Source organism: Hakea prostrata, chromosome 1 (assembly GCF_041222555.1).
Source record: "Hakea prostrata isolate BN-2017 chromosome 1, UWA_Hpros_2, whole genome shotgun sequence".
NCBI classification, from domain to species: Eukaryota; Viridiplantae; Streptophyta; class Magnoliopsida; order Proteales; family Proteaceae; genus Hakea; species Hakea prostrata.
In genome coordinates, this window is record NC_142600.1 from 20,105,965 (window position 1) to 20,129,248 (window position 23,284).

Consider the following 23,284-nt stretch of genomic DNA (forward strand, 5'->3'; position numbering starts at 1 on the left):
CAGGTTACCTCGCAAAGTAGAGTTGAAGCATTTTCTAGAGAGAATCTAGTGACAATCAAACAGCTGGAGAAATCTAACCATGAATTCCATTCACTTTTCTAGATTTTGATTGAGGAGAGAAGAGAAAGCTTCATCAGTTTTTGCTTTCCGGTTTCGTTTATAAGATCGAAACCCCGAGGAAAACTAGGGTTTCTAAAGAAAATGGGGAGAGAGAGTGTCTAACAGGGGTACGGTAGTTTCCGGGGAAGGTGGGCAGTTTTTGGCAAGGTCTAGGTAGAAGATAAAAGAATCCCTTCATGCACCTAAGGGTTGGATATGAGAGGGTTTAAATAGGAATAATTACGTCATTTTATTGCACAAGGGCATTATGGTCATTTCTTAACTCACTTAACATAATTCTAATTAAAATCCTACTTGTGGATAACTTGTAATTTAGTAAGTGGGTGACATGTAATTTAAACTACTATAGTGAAAACCCCAGAGTTTCATCGTTATAGTGAGTGACATGTGAAAAAAAATTCTAAAATAAAAATACGTCCAACAAAGCGCAGCCCAACTTAGAGATGAGCTGAGTTGGGCTGAGTTGGGCCGAGTTGGGCTGAGTTGGGCCGAGTTGGGCCTGATAAGAAACGAATGCGCGCCCAATTTCAACATCACTGTGCACGCAATTACCAGGCAAAAATTATTGCACATCAGAATGGTTTATCAGTCTGGAATGCATACCAAAACAGTGCCTTAGTCAATTATAACAACTGGATACCTTAAATATGAAAATTCAGAACATCTAATATTGGTTTCATGATGTCCTTCGATTGTATATTTGAACCTAACATCAAGTATTTCAAGTCTACAGAGAGAAGCAATGTCATTAAAGGAAGTTATTCTACACAGCATTGAGAAAGCTTTGCTAACTTTCTGGTGGTTATTCAAAACCATTACTGGGTTCCTGATATCTCTCTAGGGTTTGGCTACTACATCTTTTCTGTATTTTATTGTTGGTTGTAGAGCAATTTATAGAAACTGAGAGCCAAAGCAAGAGAAGTTACAATCTACTCCATCCAGCCAGGGAGTGGACATGGGCCAGATACTTGGGCTCGCCACCAAATGGGCCCTCCTAATTAGGTAGGTGATATATATTGATTTGCCAAGGAAGGTAAATAAACTTACATTTCAATTTTCACAAGATATGTTTGAAGGTTTCTGATATTGGATATTATGGCTTATGGGCTCTTCGTCTCCAGTGGGGTTCTTACTATCCATCTAGGCTAGCAAGGGGTTTGCATAGAAGAGCTTCCGTTTCTTGTGTTTTTGTAAATTTTTTTTTTCTTAAATCGTAAACAACCCAAATCATGTGTGTAATCTCGTAACCTGGTCTTTTTCTTTTTCTTTTTTTTTTCCAGATGAATTGGCATTTTTAGCACAGTTTTGAGTCCACTTCACAAGAAGAAAAAAAAAAAAAAAACAAAGGGGTATTCTTATATTTTTATATCAAAACATAAATTCTTCCTAAAATCTCAATTCTTTTACCTATTTCATTTTTTTTCTTGTTACAACAACAAATTTTTGTCTGTTTAACTATATATAATTCTAACACCAAAAATAAAAAAAAAAATTTGTCAATGCAAGGTTGGTAGAGTGGTAAAAATATATGTTTATCAGTGAAGAGGTCGTGGGTTCAACCCTTGCAAACAGCATCTCCCCCCATAATGTAATCAAGGCGCACCTAAACCCTCCATTGTTCACCCTCTAACTTCAATAATCCAAGTTCCAAGTCCATTTTTCGCTTCGTTACCCACAAAAGCCGCATCACAATTCACAATTTGCTATTTTGCTTTAAGCTGTACATTTTTCCAAAACATAGAATATATAGTTTAAACCCTGTGAGGCTAGACCAATAAATGAATAGTCAAAATCCGCCTTCGAATTTGCATTCTTAAGGGTATCTGGGATTTTTTTTTACCGGAAAATATCCGTATCCGTCCGCTAAACAACAGGATTTGGATTCGGATAATTGCTTATTCGATCGGATAATATATGGATAGAGTAAAGTATTTAACATTTTTTCTTTCAAAATGAATGATAATCAGACTCGGATACCGGTAATCGAATTCGAATAACGGTATTCCATAATCGGAAATTAGAAATTTATAATAAAAAATATAAAAAAGGTGACAAAATTAACAATTAATAATTGGATAGTTACCAATGGGGGTTGGTCCAAGTGGTAAGCAGCTTGGTTCGCTTAAGCAAGGTTCCAGTATTGAATCCTTGTGGATGCAAAAAACCCCTACTGGGAGACTCACCCACCACAGTCAGGTGTGCGATGCGGGTCGAACCATCGGTTTATAAACCGGAGTTGGCAAACAAACAAAAAATAATAAAAAATTTGATAGTTTATCTGATCTGATTATTATCAGATATCCGATAAAGTTTCCGATTTGAATTCGGATATCTTCTCTAAATATTTTTCGGATTCGAATTCGGATAGCGGATTTGCTAATCGAATTCGGATAGTGGTGTATCAAGCCAAATCCGATCCGTTTACAGCTCTATGTGAGGCGGTGATATTCTAAATTACTCAGATAAATGTTTTTGACGACTTTCTCTTTCAGTCTCCATGAAAGCTGTTTTGACAAATCGTATGTACCAAAATGAAAAAATGGGCTCTTTGCACATGCGGCAACGTTCACTTTACACCAGCTACATTCATTGCATTCCAAGTGTAGGTCACATTTTAAGGCGCCAAGAGTGGAGCAGCCGAGCAGGGACATCCAGACATGGCACTTATCTTTTCTCTTTTTCCTTTCTTTGAATATGACACTCATTTTTGTCCTTCCCCTACCCCTACAAAAAATAGACACTTGTTATTGGTTATCGTATGAAATCCATATACATAGGTTAGGTTTTTAAGATTCCTAGAAGGTTCAATTGTGTTGCTGATCTTGATGCGAGGAAGGTCTTATCATTTTCGAGTGTGATAGATTGGCCGTATTCCACTAAGTGGTTGGTGGATATTTGCCACCTTTCCTTTCTAGCTCGCTCTATTAAATGAAAGTGTGGTTTACCAACAAAAAAAAAGGAGAAAAGTAACATCTACCAAATGATTTTGCATTCTTGTGGGTAAAGATCGTGTTCTTTTTATTTTCCTCTGGCACTGTCCTTTTGAGTCTGGATCTTCTATCTACATAAAGAATAAATTTTCAAACTCATATGTTTAAATTATTGACACGTGTTCAATCTCAAAGCATGATCTTTAATTTAGTTATAATAAAACTTAACATTATTAGTTTTCATCTTAGAAATTTAGTAAAAATGATGATCTTGCTTTGAGATTGAACACTCGTCGAGAATCCAATGTTTTAGGTTATAAAATTTCATTTCCATGTGGATTGAAGATCCAGACTCGACCACCTTTGAGAATAGACAAGAAGGACTAGAGGTAGGCTTCCATCCAAAATATATGGTGAAGAAGTATAAAGGGAGTACAATCCTCTACCTCGATTCTCGCACGTGAAGAATTCCAAAGCATGAGATAAATTAGCAGCTACTCCTCTGATATGAAAGTAATTATGCATCATTCGCATACCCATGGTAGTTTCAAATAGATCATATATCAACTACCTCTCTCTGCAAATATAGAAAAATGGAGTCTGTGCACCAATATTGGTCATAAAAGAATAGTTGATTCTATAATTTTATAAGGGTATGATCATAATTTGTCTTAAAAGTTTTAGACTCAATACACAAATTCTCAAGCAAGAGTCCTTCCCCACTAGATGGTGGCGCTACATAATCCTTGGAACCTCTTCAATAACATCAACTTCCGTTGTTGAACAATCTTTTCCTTAACTCTAATATTTGACTTGACTAACTTTGGGATAATGATTTTATATTTAAATTATTGGATGACTGTAATAACATTTTAATGCTTGATTTGATACCTTATTTATCTTTTCTTGCTCTTTAATTTTGCTATATCGTGTTGTGTTATGGATTTGACCGCGAATCTAGATCCTGTAGTGTATCACCCCCACAAGTATTCAAGTATCCTGTAGTGATTGCCATTTCCTTTGTGTGGAGATGGAATGGTAGCTTGGAGATCTAAACCCTGTGCATAGGATCAGTGAACACGACGGATTCTGGGGGAACAACTGGATCCCAAGGCGTAAGGAAAAGGAGATGATTCTTTATGAACCATGGACCCCCATCAATCATCGTGGACATGAATTTGCCGTCAGGGACTTGGATGAGGAAAAGGCGGAGTCCCATCCGTTGGACCTCTAGATGATTGGGAATGCCCCAAGCAGACTTCACAACACTGGAAACTGTTGCCCTCGAAAAATGCTTGGTAGAAATAAACTTCCCAACCAACCATTGGAGCGGATAAAATGCCTGGTCCGGGGCCATGATATCAACAGTGCTGAGCCCCCAAACGGTGGAGTTAAATGCGGAATTCGCCAGTGAATGATGGGGAGGTTCAGGTTCTTAAGGAATAACGTCCGGAGCCTCCATAGACACTTGTATGTTCTCGACAATACAAAAATAATAAAATTAAAGAAACAAAGAAACTGTGAGAGGTAATGATGCGAGGAGTATGATCTCATTACTTGACGTCAAGTGATGGATCGGGCACTGCAATAAAAATGAACCTATAAAAAGACTGTTAGGAAATAATAAAGAAAGGAGATGAGGAACAAGACACAACAGGCCAACCTCTCACGGGAGGGAGAGCCTCAAAAGGGGAAGACAAATCTCAAAGAGGCAGAAAAACACAAACCCACGGCGCCGAGGAATCAAATCCTGAAATTCGAAGGCAAAAGCCCTACATAGGGCGGCGGTGGTACCTCTCCGGCAAGAGGAAAGGATAAAACCCTAAACCCTCATACAAGAGAAGAAACATATCAATATCTTCATATGTTTATGAGCAAACTAAATTACGATTAAACTATACCAAAGAGAGCCTACATAAATAAAGTATTAAATCAAACCCAAGAACCATGGAGAAAAATTCTGTTTAGGTCTTTAATTAAAAGCAAAAGAATCATAAATTAACCACCTTTAAAACATCAGAATCAGTATCAGATTCCCACGATTCTATGATGGAATGTGATTCTAAAGTCCACCCAACAAAGAACCACTTGGAAGTTGGAAACCCATGATGGACCATGGCGCCACCTTGGTGGGAGAAACTTTATGGATTCCCCTTTTCATTGAAAACTTTACGGATTTGTCATATGCCTTTGTTTATTCTTTGATTTCAATGTTAATTTCTCTTTATTTCATGAAAAAAGAAGGGATAAGGATAATTAGGTTAGTGGAATAATGTAATGGTAACCTGTTAAGCACATAGATTGACAGTAGCCAAGTTATCTGAATAGAATCAGATACATGCAGGTAAGGGTGTCAATTGCGTATCGAAACCGTTTAACCATATCGAACCGTGCTGTCTAAAACCGCACCGTACCATGCCAAAATTCGGTATGTTACGTGCTAAAATCAAATTTATTCGGTATGGTTCCGGTTTTAGGTTCTCATACCATCGGTATGTATCGAAACCGTACCGAATTGGTACCATACCAAATTAAGGCATATAAATTGTAATTTTATAATTAAAACACTTTACCTTTACCCTATCCTTAATTCTCTATTTCAGTTTTTCATTTCATCATTCACTCCTTTTTTTAAATTACTTGTTTTATCTCTATTAATTAGATTTACTTGTTAATTTCAAATTTTTATTGATTGGTTGATCACAATTTCATTAGGATATTAATGAACTAATAACAAAAGTGACATAAATTCATTCGTACAAAAATTGTACTGCACTAGATATCATGTTTAAACTGTTTTCCATACTGATTTAATACCGAAACCGTACCGGACCGTTTTTGTAAATACAAAAATAGTAGCGTACCATTTAAATTTGGTATGGTACTGTTTTGGTTTTCGATATTCAAAGTTGGTACCATACCGATTGACACCCTTACATGTAGGATTGACTTAGAAAAGAATGCTAGGACCGAATTGGAACCGGTATGTCATGGAACTGAAATTAGAAGTCTAGACCAAAACAAAAGCAGAAGAGAAACTAAATAGTATTGTATGGACATGGCCAAGGTTTAAAGTATCGGTATCGAGTATCATATCGGTCAGGTGATTTTAAGAGACGTAACATCCTGTATCGAGTATTGTAGTGCTCTGATTAATATATTTTAGTGTAATTTAATAGAGAGACATATTAAGATATATCGTATCGGTTGGGTCAAATATGAATACGTGTATCGGCTAATATAGTGAGATATTTTAAGCCTTGTACGTGGCAGCACATAAAAACAAGGAAGTCCCACCGAATAAAGCAGACGGTTCCATACCCCTATCTATTTAGGTACATGTACATGATATCTTTGGGTTTATCTGCTTATCCTAAACAGACACTTGTCAGGTTCGAGCCACTATGCTTTAATGGCCCCACCACCACCACTACCAAGCGCGGTCTCCACCTTCACAGCTGCACTCTTAAAGTCAGTTTTAAGTTTTTAATTTCCCTTTTTACCGTAATGGGAAATCTAAAAAGGCTATTAGTTCGGAAAAACATTTAATTGAAAAAAAGAAAAGAAAAGAAAAGAAAAAGCGGGGATGTAATGGTTTCTCGTTCCGATGACATAAGTTACAACTTACAAGTAGAAAGGTGAGAGAGAAACACCTCAGTTTCTCTGTCCACTCTCTTTTTATAAAGAGAGGAAAACGGAACTCTGAACTCTTAGTAACAATTCTCTCTCGTTCGCGCGCTTGCTTCCGATTTCATTCATTCAAGCCCCATTGGCTTCAACATCGTAGGGTTTCAATTCTACAGCGACAAATCGGATTGAACAGAGAGAGATAGTGGCTGTGGATTCGTAGTTTGAGAGAAATGAATGCTTATGCTCTGCATCTTGCTATGGCGGCTCTGGTTGGAGCGTCGTTCGTTGCGGTGTCGGCCTACTACATGCACAGGAAAACTCTGTCTCAGTTGCTGGAATTTGCGAAGGCAGTTGAGCGAGAGCGAGAGCGAGAAGATGAGGAGGAGGCGGCGGTGGACAGAAGCGATTCGCCTCTGTATATCAGGAAGTATGGTGAGAAGCGTAGGAGTCATGTGCGCCGTAAGGGTGGAGGTTATCGTCGAACTTCGGCTTCGTTGCCTGATGTTACCATGATTGCTTCTGCTGATGCTGACGAAGAGGAGATGCGGAACGGTGCTCTCTCTCTCAATGCGATTCCGGCCGGGTTACCCCGTTTGCAGACGCTGCCTGAAGGTACGCAACTGTCGCACTTCTCTCCGAGGTGAAGTTTTGGCTTCATTTGTCGTTTTAATGGTTGTCAGTGGAATGGTGTGTGGATTCGTTTGCATTTGGTTGTTTCTGAGCATTTCTAATGTATCAACCTTCTCAACTCGAATGCGTTTTCATATGTGGATGGACGGATGTGAACAGTCATCGAACATTGGTTAAACGGTTTTATTTTCTTATCACTTGGTTCAATCGATCGTCTCTAGGGACAAAATTTTACCAATGGCAGTCTGGATTGGAAATCTCTTCTAGTTCGGGGCACCGGAGCAGTTATATCTGTTTCATGCAATTGTTGTCACCGAAGAGCGAACGCGGTAGAATCCAACTAGATGCGTAGGGTTTAGCTTGAAAATGTAGGATTTACTGATTGTGAAGATTCATGCACTGAGTATAGATTCTGTGTCAGTAAGAAATAATTTCATAGTATAGTCTTGGCTTTTCATATCATCCTTTGCTTTCTGTAACCTCGTTTCTATTGATGTCGAAGCTTTGACATAGAGTACCAAACTCCAAAGCTTTGACATAGATTTTCTACTTCTTTTCTTCTTTTTCTTTCTTTCTTCTATTGACTCAGCCTCAGTTTAAAAAATTGTACTTATTGGTGATAACTTTCTCTTAAGGTAATTGTTTGTATTACAGAAGATAGTATAGAGTAGACAAACCCCAAGAATCTAAATAGTGCAGGAGATTCCAGCCAAGGAAGGCATTCCTTCCAAACCAGTATCCCATATAGGAAAGACAACCCAATTACATTCTTAATGAACTTGCCCCTTGACATCCTTCTTAATTATATCCTTTAGTTCATTACCAAACATCACTAGCTCCCATTGGGCTTCTGGTTCAACAAGCCGTACCCCAGTCATATCCAACTTACGATCTGATCTAGCGGAAATCAAGAATAGGCCTTTCTCTTTATCAACAAACTCTCACTTTTTATGTTTACCCTTGTAGAGAAAGACGAGGAATCTATTTGGATTCCCTACCCTTCTTATGAGCAATGCTCCTTAACTTATAAAGGAAGAAATTGATCCATTCATCTTCTCAAAAGTTATTTTATTATTATTATTTTTTGGATTTGTTTTTTGTCATTACCTCCAGATTTACTTGAGCACTTCTATTGTTTCAGGACAATCTGCTGGACGAGTGAGTTCAAGTATGAGAGGTGTACATATTATGAGGCCTACTTCTCCCAAGTCTCCTGTTGCCAGCGCTAGTGCTTTTGAGAGCCTAGAAGGATCCGAGGAAGAGGATAACTTGACTGACAATTCTAAACTGGACACTGGCTATTTGCATGCTAATGGGGATGCCGTAAGTCCATCATGTACATGTCTCTGTGCATGGTTGTATATTGTATACACATAACACCTGTAAATGTTGGGAATCCTATTTTCCCAGGTCTTAAGAAATATATTGCATTTTTGCTGTTAAGCTCTTAGTGATGCAGGGAGGTTTATTAAACCCTAATCCCAGTGGGTGGTTCTCAGGAATGAATAACTTGTGAATGTTAGGGTTTTAAATATATTGAAAGGGTGGAAAGTTCAAGAGTGAAATCTAGATTGCTTCAAACTTGGAAGATAGGATTTATAGTTTGAGTCATAGTTGTTGCGGAGTCTAGGCGGCAAGGTGTTTAAGTGGGAGGAAAGATTCAAGCCAACTACTGGATGCCTATGCGCTACCATAGCAGCTGGACTACTAGGTGATGTCTAGGCAACTATGGACACAGTAACATGATCAGTTTGAAAGTAGGAAGTATATAGATTGGTTGAGAGAAGTCAATTATTTTGCCAAAATAAAAACTAACAATTTGGTTGGAACCATTTATTGAACTACTCTACTCTCCCTTAGCATGAAAATTGTAGACAAATCTTGATTAGCTTTTTATAATTATCTAAACATTCAAGCATATTGAAAAATTTAATGATATTTCTTTTCTGTGACACTGAAAGGGTCTGAAAAAACAAATGGGGTTTAACTCACAACGCAGGATTGGACTCAAATCAGTGACCTAGAATTCCATCTATTAAGTTGATTGTCTAGTTGGAGACCAAAGCTTCAAAACATCTTGATTAAGAAAGTAAAAATGGTGACTTCAATGGAACATTCTGACAGGATCTAAAGTTGCCAAATTGGCTTGATAAGGTATGGAGAAGGATATGAAAGTGCAGTAGAGGCAACCACAAATTATTCACTAGTGTATCCATGAATGTAAACCCAATTTTAGGGTTAGGTTTTGCATGGATTTTTCCTACAACTAAGGGCTGTCTAGAATCTTCCAGCAAATAGGTCTAACTTCATGGGGTGTTTTGGACTGGTTTTTAGGCTCACAAGGGTTAGGTAAAGGCCAAGAGGGATTCGGCCAGGCTTGGGGGTAAAGTAGGTGTGAGTTTTGAACTTAGAACTTTGCTGTAAAATAGTTTAGGATGTGGGGTTAACAGTAGGGTTTGAAAACTGGGGTCTTAGGGTTCGATTAGGTGGGAGATGGGGTTGTGGTTGCTCTTCTGTAATTTCAGAACTAGTCCCAAGGGGTTTAGGTTTAATTGGAAGTTTCCCACTTGGATTGGGACTCTTAGGGAAGTCTACTAGGGTTAGGATTTGGAAAGGGAAGTAGAGTAGGTGTAGGAGATGTTAATCCTAAGTGGGATTAGAGTGTGGGTGAGGGTTTAGGTCTTAGAGGTTAAAGATGAATTGCAGAATTCTAATGAAGAAGATGAAATGCAGAATTTTAGGCTTTAGATGGAATTAAGGGCAGGGATGGGATGAGGGTGATGTGCGATCAAATTAGGAAGGAGGGGGGGGGGCAAGGAGGGGGTGGGGATTAGGGACCTAATGGGGGAGGGATGCTACTGCTGCCTTAGGGGGAGAAGAGACAGAGAGAATGTTGGAGAGAAGCGGGGTGTTGCAGGGTAGGGAAAGGGTAGGGGAGGGTGCTGGGAGTGTTGTGGGGTTAGGGGATGGCGGCTGCAAGGCCACGGCAGCAAGGGGGAAGGGAAAATGGGGTGCACATGGATAGGGAAGGAGCAGGGGGTGAATGGGAAGGGGTGGGGAAGCCTTGCGTGGGTTGAGAAGAAGGGGGCTGGGGGTGTAGACTTACTTGGTGAAGCTGTGGTTAGTTGAATCTAAAGAGCTGAGAATCTATAGTGGCCCTCCCAAAGAGAACCACAACTTGTTTCCCACAAGCAATAATCAAATTTTATTAATCTAGACTTAACTTACGAAGAAAGAGTTGGCTCTTATTTGCAGCCTACTAAAAGAAACTAACATTAAGTGGGATTCCTTCACAGATTAGGATCCTACCACATAATACCAAGTAAAATCAAAACATCTGAGGGTCCCTAATGGACACATGCTGAAGTAAACTTAAAACTCTAATAATCACATGCTTAATTAAAAGTTTAAAACTCTAATTGTCACATTTGATAGAGTTTTAAGGAACTAAGGACTCAACTTCTAAATAAACTACCAGCTCAAAACAAACTTCCTAACCAAATTGGACTCTGGAATGAAGCTGGAATTAAATTCCAGCAACTAACTAGGTCTGAAAATGCCCAAAATACCCCTTCTAGAGGGTTCAGCCACCCTTGGGAGGCTTGGGCCCCATTTAGGGTTTCAGCTAGGGGGCAAAATCATGTTCACATCATGAAGTCAACTAAAAATTATATCATTTTGTCCCCAAAAGATGGCGTCACTAATGGCTTCTTCTAGCACATGGGAGGACACAAGGGTGGAGTTTCCCAGGCCCCCCACCCCTTTTTTGAAAAATTCCCCTTCCCTAATTTTTTGGAATTTTCCTATAGAGACCCTTTTGGCACTCTTTCCATGAGCAGAATACTAGCAGTTGCCGCCCCCTCCGATTGGAGAAAATTTTTAAGGGTAAAGACAATGGGTCGAAAGGTCATTGTGTTTTGTGGCTTTTCACTTGTTCTTGTTTTATAAGAAAGTAATATAGATTAAAAATTAGTACCTGGTAGTTACCCCTGGAAGGACAGGATTCCCTACATTGGGAACTTAATGGATATTGATTTTTAAATAGTTTCTCATTGCATTGTCTGCTTAGTCTGTCTGTGTTATATGTCTAATATAGCATATCCTTGCAGTTCTTATGTACTGTGTATATTGTATGCCCTTATGGACTAATGAATTTGTACTTGAACCTTCCACTTACAGGGATCAGAGGTTAAAACCCACCAAAATTTGCCTGATCACCAGATTTCTAATAGTGAGCAGAAACCTATAGCTGCCAGCATGATTCGATCCCATAGTGTGTCTGGTGACCTACATGGTGTGCAGCCTGACCCGGTAGCAGCTGATATTCTGCGGAAAGAGCCAGAACAGGAAACTTTTGTTCGACTTAAAATTAGCCCCTCTGGTAATGGTGACTTTCTTTCTCAAATTACTGAAACCTTGTAATATGCGACCGTAGGTTATCTAAACCTCCATCTGTCATTATGTCTTGTTGTGCAAAATGTTAAATAGTGTATAATTTTATCATCAAGGAAATATTGTTTACTTTCTATTTGGTTTGGGTGCTCAGAAGCTGTTGCACATCTGTAGCACAGAAATATTTACTTAAATAAAAATAAAAATAAAAATAGGAAAAGAACAAATTAGATTGCAGAGGTATCAGATGATCCTTCAGGGTCTGATATCGATCCTTACAATAATACTCAATAGATTTTTATTGAATTTCCCATTATGAGAAGAGGTAGTCTCTGTTTTCTTTTGCTTATTGGGGTCCACGGGACAGATAGTTGGGAAAAAATATCAGAGAACAATAGACAAACAAATGAAGCATCATCACCCAGGTGTCCAAGATCAAATTGCATACTGAGACTAGTGAGACTAGTCATAGAAGGGTAAAGAATTTCAAAAGTGCCAACTATATCAACCCACCCCTTTGCCTAACGGCGGCTGCGTCCTCGTTTTCTACCTTAGGGCTTCCAATGGAATAAGAGAATGAACAGTTCACTGGTGAAGCCTGAAAGATAATGTGTCTGATAATAAGTGGAAATATCTTTTAAGTCTTTCTTATCTGAAGGCATCCAAGAAAGAATAGTTTCTGAGTCTCTCTCCACCACGCAATCTAAACCATCATGAAAATTATTATTTTTCTATCACAATGTCTTACTCTACCCTCTATTTCTTCGTCTTGGAATTAGTCTACCTGGGAATTGAAATCTTTCTGAGACTTTATTATTATAATTTTTTTGAGTGTCGGAGTTAAATTTTATTTATTTATAATTTTTTTGAATCTGTTATTAATATTAGAGGTTCCATCCCTGGATGAGGAGGAGGCATATCGGGTACTTCAAGAATGCCTTGCGTTGCGAGAAAGTTACGTGTTCACGGAAATGGTTGCGCCTTGGGAGAAAGAAGTTATCACTGATCCTAGCACTCCAAAGCCAAACCCAAATCCATTTTCTTATACACCTGAAGAAAAAACTGATGTAAGTTTATTGCAATTTGTTGACAACCTCATAAATGGTGCCTTCTTCAATTCCCATGTAACTTGGTATTAGAATTTGTTATTCTTATTGGTTGGTTCCCTCCCCCAACCCCACAGCATTATTTTCGGATGGAAGATGGTGTTGTTCATGTCTATGCGAATAAAGATTGTATTCATTGTAAGATGCTGCCCCATTCATTTTGTGTATTGGGTAGTTTGGTTACTTACTGTGATTAAGGAGTGCCTTCTGTGAATTGAAATCGTGCTATCTTCACTCGTTTTCAGCATCGGAGAAACTTTTTCCTGTTGCTGATGCTACAACCTTTTTTACCGATCTGCATCGTATCCTTCGAGTTATCGCTGCAGGAAACATCCGATCTTTATGTCATCATCGATTAGTTCTTCTGGAGCAAGTAATTACTTGATGATTCCCTTCCTTATCTCCAAGTGAAAAATGGTTCTTTTGAAGTTCTCAATTACTTGAAACAACTATTATTCAATGTTATTCATGTTAAGTATCATTTAATTCATCTATTTCTCTGTTCAGAAATTCAACCTTCATTTGATGCTAAATGCGGATAGAGAGTTTCTTGCTCAGAAAACTGCACCACACAGGGACTTCTATAATGTGAGGAAAGTAGACACTCATGTTCATCACTCAGCATGTATGAACCAGAAACATCTACTAAGGTTTATTAAGTCAAAGTTGAGGAAAGAGCCTGATGAGGTAACTCTATTTGCTTTTGTGATGATGTTATAATTCTTTATTCTAGGATTGTACTTGAGAACTAAATAGTTGTAAACTCATAAGTTCAGAACTAAATAGCTGTAAACTCATAAAACTTATTACTCTCTTGAGAGGAGTAACGTACCCTTGCACTTTGGCAATATGCAAACCCAAGGCACTCCACAGATGAGTACATCTTTGTTTGGATTAAAACAAAGCTGCTATGTTGTTAAATTAAAGAGCTGCAATGTCACATGCTTTTTTTTCAGGTCGTGATATTCCGAGATGGGACGTATCTGACATTGAAAGAAGTTTTTGAAAGTTTGGATTTGACAGGGTTTGATAAAATTATCCTTTATTCTCTGAAGAATTTTTTTTAATCTATTTAAATTATTCTAATTTGAGAACTTTCTGCCTTCTCTTTGGAGCAGGTATGACCTTAATGTTGATCTTTTGGATGTCCATGCTGACAAGAGTACATTTCATCGCTTTGACAAGTTCAATCTGAAATACAATCCTTGTGGTCAGAGTAGGCTCCGAGAGATTTTCCTTAAGCAAGATAATCTTATCCAAGGTATTCCCTGTTCAGTTTGTTCTCTTATCTTCATGATTTTGTTGAGAAGGTGGACATTAAATCAACAATTTTGTTGAATTCAGTTATGTGCCTTGTGATTGAGTTTTTTAACGTTATCGATTTATAGAGCAGTATGAGTTCTAGTAATGTTATTCAAAATGCTAACATCACCTGGGGAATGATTTACAAGCCTTGTATGCTCGAAAATTAATACCAGTAACCTACCTACATGATCTGGTTCCCTTGATTAAGCTACTTGAATCCAAATCAATACTATCATCATGTTGTAGGAAATGGTCCAAACCTCTTATTGCATGATTAAATTTTTGTATTTGTACCCAAGTGTATCCATGGTGGGAGATCTCGTGAGATATCTTGCTTTTTCAAAGAAGCAAGACGAGATGGCAATCAAGAGCAAAAAGTTGGGAAATCTCGCTATATCTCACCCTAGATCTCGCCATATCTTGCTGGAATTTTCAATTTTCGCCTTTTTTTTTTTTGCGAATTTCGGCTTTATTTTCACTTGCAACTACTCTTAGCACATCTACAATATCAAAGGAAGATCAGTCATTCTTTGCTTGTCTTATGAATTTATGATTTAATGACTTATATAGAACTTCTAATGGTTGTATAATTTATTATTCTATTCTTGAAAATTGAGATTGTGATACTCGTATGGATGGAATTTTGATGACATTTAGGTTATTTGATGCATTTGATACACTTGCTTTTCATTTATATGCCTTAAAGGTTCTATATTACATGTTGTATAACCTTGCATTCCCTAATCCTACAAAATTTTGGTTTCACACTATGGGTAGACTTAGAAATCATACTTAGGGTTGTTTTCTGACAAATCCAAGGCCACCAATGTATTCAAAAGGCCTTAAATAAGCTAAATACTAAGTTTAAACCCAATTGGGACCCTAAAACCCACCGACATGGGCCACCGAGTTTACGCCAAAAAATTGCATATCTCAGCTGAGATCACGCCTAGATGGTCAAGATCTCGGTTTTTCAAGGTGGCGAGATCTCGCTCAAAAGCGAGATCTTCTACCATGATATCAGCTCAAGTTCTGTTCAACTCAACTAGTTCTTTGCCAACTACCTAAATATTGCTATTTGGATCCTATTTGTTGCCTTCCAACACAGCTTGTCAACCCTAATGCTTTCATATATTTCCCCCTCTTCTTCCCAATTTATCTTGGTCTATCCTTGGTCTTTTATCCTTCTATTTTGTTTCATATGAATACTCTTTCCAACAAACCTATGTCACATCAAGTGGAGCTCCTCCCTTTTCTATCATTGGGACCACTCCCAAATTAACCCATCGTTTTTTGATTAATTTATTTCTGTCTTTTCTATTTTCCCTGCTCGCCTATCTTGGCTACCGTTATTTGTTCCATTAGAGAGGCTTTAACAATGGGAAGAGGGGGTCTTGAACCTAGGAAATGGCCCACTAGACTATGACTTCATTGGGAAATTTTGTCATCTAACACCCCAGCAAGGCACAAGGCTAGGGAGGGGATTGGGCAAAGAGGGAGCCCAGCATGGAGGGAAGTGAGGGGGAGGAGAATAGGGATGACCTCAGGGAGGGTTTGGAGGAGGGGGAAGAGGTGGATGTGGGTCAGACATCCTTTGCCTTGGAATGTTGGCTGATTTGGTTGCAAGGCTGATGCTTATCTCGAAATTTAGAAACAAAAGCTGACTCTGTTGCTAAACCATCTTTTTTTGTGTGTATGCGTGTTATTTTTGTTCTTTTTTTTGGAGGAGAGGTGGAGACAGGAACATTATTGATCTTATAACTGTTCTGTAGAATTTTCTTTTTCAGGGATGCATCTCTCACATAGCAAATGGCTCTCTAGAAAGCACCTATATCCTTCTAGACCCTTGACCCGCCATGTTCTAGTTTCACGAAACCAAAAAATGCAAAAAATTGAATAGAATAAGGTTATAAAAACTTATTTTGTATTTTCCTTTCCCTATGGATTTGGTACATGATCCCTTCGTCTGATCAGTCCCTAGGTATCTTGATTTTTAACCTGATGGCCCCCCTGCCACTGATCTGTTTTGGTTGTGCTTTGCTCGCATAATATTGCCTCTCTTTTTTTCGTTTTTGTTTTTGTTTTTGTTTTTTTTTTTAATTCAAGAACTTGGTTCAATCGTGATAGCATTTCTTATAGGACCTGTTACCTTCGTGCAAACAGGTCGTTTCCTTGGTGAGTTGACAAAACAAGTATTCTCAGATCTTGCTGCAAGTAAATACCAGGTGCATTTAATTCATGTTTTCCCCGTAATTATGTTTCTTTATTGATACTGTTTGGGCTTTTGTAACTTTACAAATTCTCAGTTGTTTCTTCAATTTGATTGCGGTTTGGACATCATGTTTGGACATTTTATGTTATGCATATGAACTATACAAGTCGCATGAAACCAGCTAAAACTCTAAAGATTCCAAAAATATTTATTGAGGAGGAAAAGGAATTTCGTGAAACTTTCTTCTTATGGCATAGATTGTTCTCCTTGGTGAGTGACATTATTAAGGATGTTTTGGCAGATGGCGGAATACAGGATATCAATCTATGGTAGAAAGCAAAGTGAGTGGGATCAAATGGCTAGTTGGATAGTGAATAATGATTTATACAGTGAGAATGTTGTTTGGTTAATTCAGGTATGTACCCTCCACTCTAAAACTTCACCTTGGACTCTACATTATTTGTAAATTGGGATGTTTGATCTGTGTATCATAATTTAATATTCTGGCAAATGTGTCTACACACCTCACTTTGATGAGGCTTGGCCCCCAGTACCATCTGGTGATTAGGTGGCCATCCCAAGCTTCAGATTGGCTTACCAGGGGAAAACATCCTTGAGAATACTTTGTAAAAGCCATTAGTTCTTGATGCTTAATTTACTATTTAACATTTACAGGGAAAAATTGGTCTGCCACAGTCAATATATGTGCAGGATGACAAAATGCTGTAATGGTGACTGGTGCATTAGTTTCTCTGTTTTATTGTCCAATGTTTTACCAATTGAACTTTTTAAACAAGGGAGTGCTGATACAACTGGATTTGGAAGCTTTTTCTTTTCAAATGGAAATTTTCTCTACATTTTTGCTTGGGGGGAGAAAGGATCTATTAAGTGATGTGATTAAGGATGTAAGCTGTACGGTATCGGTATTTCGGTATGGTGCAAAAAATTGGTACCTAAAATTGAAACTTACGTACTTTTTTCGTATCTGCATGTGCACACCTGTACGATGTGGTTTCAATATTTAAACAGTACAGAAATAATATGAATACGGTACAAGAACTGTATGGTAATACAGTATGTAAACAGTGCAGAAATTATACACTAAAATGATAAGATATGGTTTTCGGTACAAAAGCAGTATATTTGGTATGATTCAGTACGTACCATCAGTATGTCACCTGAAATGATGCCGCACTGTACACATACAGTTCTGAAAACTGTATTGTACCGAAACCCTTAGATATATGGTTGGCTTCAGTTTTGGCATACAGTTTTGGTATGACACCCTTAGATTCTGTTACTGTTTTGCTTAGAAGTTACTTACTCAGCAGTTGTCAGTGATTCCTTCTGTATTTTGGTACTGCCTTTTGAAAAATTCTTGGTCATTGCTACAGTTTCTCTATAAATTATGTGCTCTCATTGTGGAATTTGAATTTTTTTTTTCCAGCTTCCTCGTCTGTACAATGTGTACAAGGAAATGGGAATTGTTACATCCTTCCAGAACATTCTTGACAACATATTTCTTCCCCTTTTCGAGGTTACTGTTGATCCAGATTCACACCCTCAATTGCATGTTTTCTTGAAACAGGTTTGTTCTGTGCTGACTTATTCTGCAATCCTATTTCGCTAAGGTTGTAGAAACTATAAGAAAACTACCGTGTTACTTATTTGAAATTACTGTAATTGTCATTTTATTTTCATCCTTTTTTGGATGAATATTTTATCCATTGTTATTGGATATCAAAACTAATGAATAATTTACCATACCTAGCTTTTCTTCTTGAACTTGTTGTGTTAGCTTTTGGATTTTGATTCTTATCACTATTATTTTTATTTTAAATATTGGGTATTTGCTTATTTATGAATAATATCTAAAAAAAAGTATTTTTAACAAATATAAAAACCTATTGCTTAAATGATATTTAGCGTAAATTGGGGCCAATACAGAATTTTATACTGGTAAATACCACTGTAGGTGCCTTGTGATAAGGAAAAACACTGGAACTCCTTGGTGATGCCTTGATAACACTATGCTTCCATCTCAACTCTAAGATGATCTCCCTTTGCTTTATCCTTGACCTCGCATCTATCTCAGCATTCTTGTCTCTGCAACATCAAGTCAGTATATATGGTGCTGCTTCACAAGTCAACATTTAGCTTTGCACAATATTGCTGGTCTGATGACAGTCCTATACAATTTTCCTTGCTTAAAGGGGTGCACCTATCACATAATATTCTTGTCATGCCTTTCCACTTCATCCACCCAATTACATGGTCTTCTTGATTTCCCTTCTTGTTTATGATTGAGACCAAAGTGGTCACTTTTGCAAGATATCCCTCTCATCAATAACCATTTCATTATTTATCTCAGAGCGGTTAAGGTTACGCACTATATGTACTCAGTGTTGTTCTACTTATTTGCAAACCTTTTGATTCCAAGGTTGTTCACTGTGTTTAAACTTTGATGTTAATCCCTGTTTTGGTCTCATCTTCCAAAACAGTATCATCTGCAAAGATCATAAACCACGGGATCTCACCTTGTACACCTCTGGTTAATTTAACCAGTTGCATGGACAAATTAGGGATTAATGTGGGCTGTGGCATTCAAGTACCTTCTGATCTCTATGAACCTATATGCTTTACAACCTTAATTGAATATTTAAAGAAAATAAATTATTTGAAGACTAAGCCCACTTCTTCTCTTTTGTGTTGGGCATACCTATTAAGGACATTTTGTGGCTTCCAATGAGACACTAAACAATACTAACCTTACCCTATTGAAAGTCCTTACTAGACGGAGCCAATTCATGGCTGTATTATGTGTAGAATTACTAATTTTTGGGTGGAGAACTGTTCTGGATACTAAATAAGATTTACTTTGAATATTAGCATTGTATACAATTTAAGTGAAGGGAAAAGCCTGAAATTTTGTGCTTTGGTTAAGCTGCTGACCTTGGGTCCTGAGCCTCGATCTGCAAAATCCGGACATTAATCAGTGTTTTGGTCCATTTGATGTGAAGAGGACAGGAAAAAGGGTGACAACCTCCAAGTTTCATGTAGATTGAACATTTGAACTAGAGATGAGAGATATCAGTGTTTGATAAGAGAATTAGGATCGCTTTCAAAAGTTGCAGGTTTGCAGGTTCTAAGGTTTCAATGGCTTGATCTATATCAGTACCTGATACCTGGTCCTATCCAGCTACCAATGCCAGGATTAGCCAGGTATCTGGATGGTCATGATCTGATACCAATTCCTTAAACCATGCTTTCTCCACCTCATTCCAAAACCCTTTCCCTCCTTGATTTTGTAGATTTTACAGATTGTGACCATTCTGTTGCTACTTTTGTTTAGAAGTCCCTTTTTGAATTTAGTTACATTGAGATCTTTCTTCGATAGTTTCATATTGGTAATCCACTATTTATTAGATGCTAATGGTCAATTTCTTGATGTTATTTGAATTTTCAGGTTGTTGGGTTGGATTTGGTGGATGATGAAAGTAAACCTGAAAGACGACCCACAAAACACATGCCAACCCCAGCTCAGTGGACCAATATATTCAATCCTGCATTCTCATACTATGTATACTACTGTTATGCTAACCTTTACACCCTAAATAAGGTGTGTTCTCTATAACATACAGATTTTCTTTTATTATTTGTTTTATGTGATGGAGATTGTGGTTGCTATTCTGTCTTAGGTGGTTGACAAATAAAAATAAGGTCAGATATGGATCATCTCTTCTTATGGGCATTGCACGTACATGTGGTTTGAGACCTTTTCTGCTGCTTTCAGCCAGACCCCATACATTCACATTGACGTCATTGAAAATACTGATCATGTCTAAGTGAAATGATATGATATGATATTTCTTCCAAAAATGGCTGTCCTCCCTTCTTTAGCTTTTTTCGCATTATCTGTCCCCTTTACTTAGGTTCCTAAGAAGTAAAATTTAGGGGAATGGTCATTTTTGAATAGGAAGAAGAGTATCATTACAATCATGTAATAGTTGCATTGTTTTCTCGAATATCCTATGTTGGATCAATTGAGTTCTCTCTCTGGTTGTCCTTGCCTCGCTTAGCGATTCTGGCATGGTGGGATATCTTCTACCAATGACTTGTGTAGCCACAACAAATGGTTCGATTATTTCTTATGAGCTGCATCTACTACCATTAAAATGTGCAAGAATTTGTAATTTGTAAGTTCTTTTCTGTCAGCTTCGTGAATCAAAGGGGATGACAACAATCAAATTTCGACCACATTCAGGAGAGGTAATAATTGAGGCTTCTGATAGTTTGCATGCAGAAGTTATTTAATTACATAGGATGTGTCTCATTGACATACTATTTTCAGGCTGGTGACATTGACCATCTCGCTGCAACTTTTCTTACGGCTCACAATATTGCTCATGGAATCAATTTGAGAAAGTCTCCCGTCCTACAATATCTGTATTATCTTGCACAGGTAAGGAAGCAGATAAAAGGGGGAATTGAAGCTAACATTTAGTTCATGTTATTTGGATGACTTATGGCTTCAGAACATCTGATTGTCTCTGATGACATTCTTAATTGATCAGATTGGGCTGGCAATGTCTCCTTTGAGCAACAATTCCTTGTTTCTAGATTATCATCGGAACCCTTTTCCAATGTTTTTTCTTCGGGGCCTCAATGTCTCTCTTTCAACAGATGATCCTCTACAAATTCACTTAACAAAAGAACCCTTGGTGGAAGAATATAGTATAGCAGCTTCTGTGAGTCTCTCCTTTTGTTTCTTGAAACAGATGTTATTCTTTATATTCATGGGTACTAATCATTTCACTTACAGGTATGGAAATTAAGTTCATGTGATTTATGTGAGATTGCTCGTAATTCAGTATATCAATCAGGGTTTTCACATGCACTGAAGGTACATTAATTAAACCTACATTAATTAAACCTTACTGCCTTAGTTACAAATGAGGTTACTGATCGAAAAAAATAAAATAAGATGGTTGGATGGTTGGCATAGTATGTGCTGCTTCTGCATCTTATAGTGTCCAACCTGCTGCTTTGGAACCCTTGGGCAAAACAGGTGAATGACATAAATTAATTGGAGGAAGTTACATATTTTGCACACTTGGTAGAGATGAAGAGTTGATCCCACTGTTTCACTGGAATCCAACCTTGTTTTGTGATTTAGGATGACTTTTGATTGCTAGAGTATCCCTTAATATTACAAAGTAAATTTTCCTATAATCTGTAAAAGTAACATGGGTTAGTGTGGTATTTGTTCAGCCGTCTTCTGGTCCTACAAATCCTTGGGTTTTATTTTATGAAGCCCTAGTGCAGGAATTTTTGTTCATTTGGTTGTACTGAGCATCTGCCCTATCTGAAGCATGCTTTAAGCTTCACAAAACATAACTTTTTTTGGGTGAATTATGCAAACATAAATTGCTTTGCTAGTGCTCACAAATGTATGCAATATTTGAGAAATTACTTAGGGTTTGAATGGTTGCTAGTTTAATTATGATGCTTCAACTTTCAAGTTCTAAACTTTCTGACTATTTTCGAGCACATAATGTCTTTTGTCAGTCACATTGGATTGGAAAATCATACTACAAGAGAGGTCCTGATGGAAATGATATACACAGAACAAATGTGCCTCATATCCGGGTGGAATTTCGTGACACGGTATTTGGTCAATTTTAGCACTGTGTATATTGTGATGGATCATCCATCTCAGAACTGAAACTAATATGAAAAATTAAGTTCCAATAACTACCTGGGATATGCCAATGCAGATCTGGAGAGAGGAAATGCAACAAGTTTACCTGGGAAAGGCTGACATTCCAAGAGTAGTGTATCAGTGAAGTAAGGGCTCACATGCACCATTTTTCGATGATCTTATTCATCTGTCCTGGTAAGATCTATATTGCCATCTTTAGGTTATCCACCCCCCCCCCCCTCCTTTTTCATGTGTGTGTTTTGGGGGCGAGGGGAAGTTCGTATTCAAATTGTAAAGTTTTAACAGCACCTATTCTTTGCCTCCATCTTTTCATCAGGTATGGGAGGTAAAAGACCTGAACCCTTTTCATCTTACGTGCGGATGCATATCACAGTGATCGTCTCCGTGATAAATTGTTACACAAGATACAGCTGCCGAAAATCCAGTTTCCACAAGAGTCTCATCTTAGCATCCGATTTGTTGTTTAAATTCTACCCAGTGGGGAGCTTCACATGTTAGTTGTCTAGTGGACACCGTGACAAGTTTTACATGACAATTTAGATTGAAATCGAAACCTTTTCTAATTATTGTCTCTTCAATGTAATAATCGAACATTTGGGAAAACAAAGAGGGGGGAGGGGGGGGTGTGGAGGTTTGTATGTACTTTGCACAGTATAATGGTAAGACGACAGGGTGCCAGAAAGTTGGTCGGGCACATCCATTTCTGTGTGAATGGCGGCAGTTGCTCTGGAAGGTGGGAGGTTTGTGAAATACTTAACCCTCTTATAAATGATTTAATGTCCTCTGCGTCACTCTACTCCTGTATCAAACCTCCATATATGATTTTTCTAATATCTGTTGGGTCACAAAGTTTGCCTGCATAGTTTTCAGCCTTCCAAAGATATCAAGTGTCAGTCCAAATGTTGATCTTTTATCCCAAATAATTGTAGGGATTTGATTTGATTTTCTTTTTTTAATTTTGGGGGGTGGGGGTGCGGGGGAAGATAGGAGCAATTTTGTTAGGCCACTGAAATTGCAAGGAAAAGATATAATAAAAGGTATACCATGACATTTTTTTGGGCCAAAAAAAATGTTTATATTATTATTATAATATATATATATATTATTTTTTTTAATAAATTCGAAGATCACTCTATTCCTTGATCGTACTTTATTATTATTTTCTTGGAATGAGAAAGCTAGATGTTGCATTAATTGGTGAACGTAAATAGTGCTTATATTGATATTGAAAGTCTCG

At 37.7% G+C, this 23,284-nt stretch overlaps 1 protein-coding gene across 1 annotated transcript; it reads left to right on the forward strand.

The window, feature by feature from the left end:
• Nucleotides 1-6,683: 6,683 nt before the first annotated feature.
• On the forward strand, nucleotides 6,684-22,950 carry LOC149028161 (AMP deaminase-like). The gene is made up of 20 exons (XM_089168911.1): nucleotides 6,684-7,292; nucleotides 8,452-8,633; nucleotides 11,490-11,691; nucleotides 12,591-12,769; nucleotides 12,886-12,946; nucleotides 13,054-13,181; nucleotides 13,316-13,495; nucleotides 13,765-13,832; nucleotides 13,927-14,069; nucleotides 16,277-16,338; nucleotides 16,627-16,740; nucleotides 17,773-17,913; nucleotides 19,792-19,944; nucleotides 20,541-20,594; nucleotides 20,677-20,787; nucleotides 20,900-21,073; nucleotides 21,148-21,228; nucleotides 21,894-21,992; nucleotides 22,103-22,221; nucleotides 22,364-22,950. Exons 1-19 carry the CDS (start codon nucleotides 6,911-6,913, stop codon nucleotides 22,169-22,171), a joined length of 2,583 nt encoding a protein of 860 aa, XP_089025037.1. The 5' UTR covers nucleotides 6,684-6,910; the 3' UTR covers nucleotides 22,172-22,221; nucleotides 22,364-22,950.
• Nucleotides 22,951-23,284: the final 334 nt, after the last annotated feature.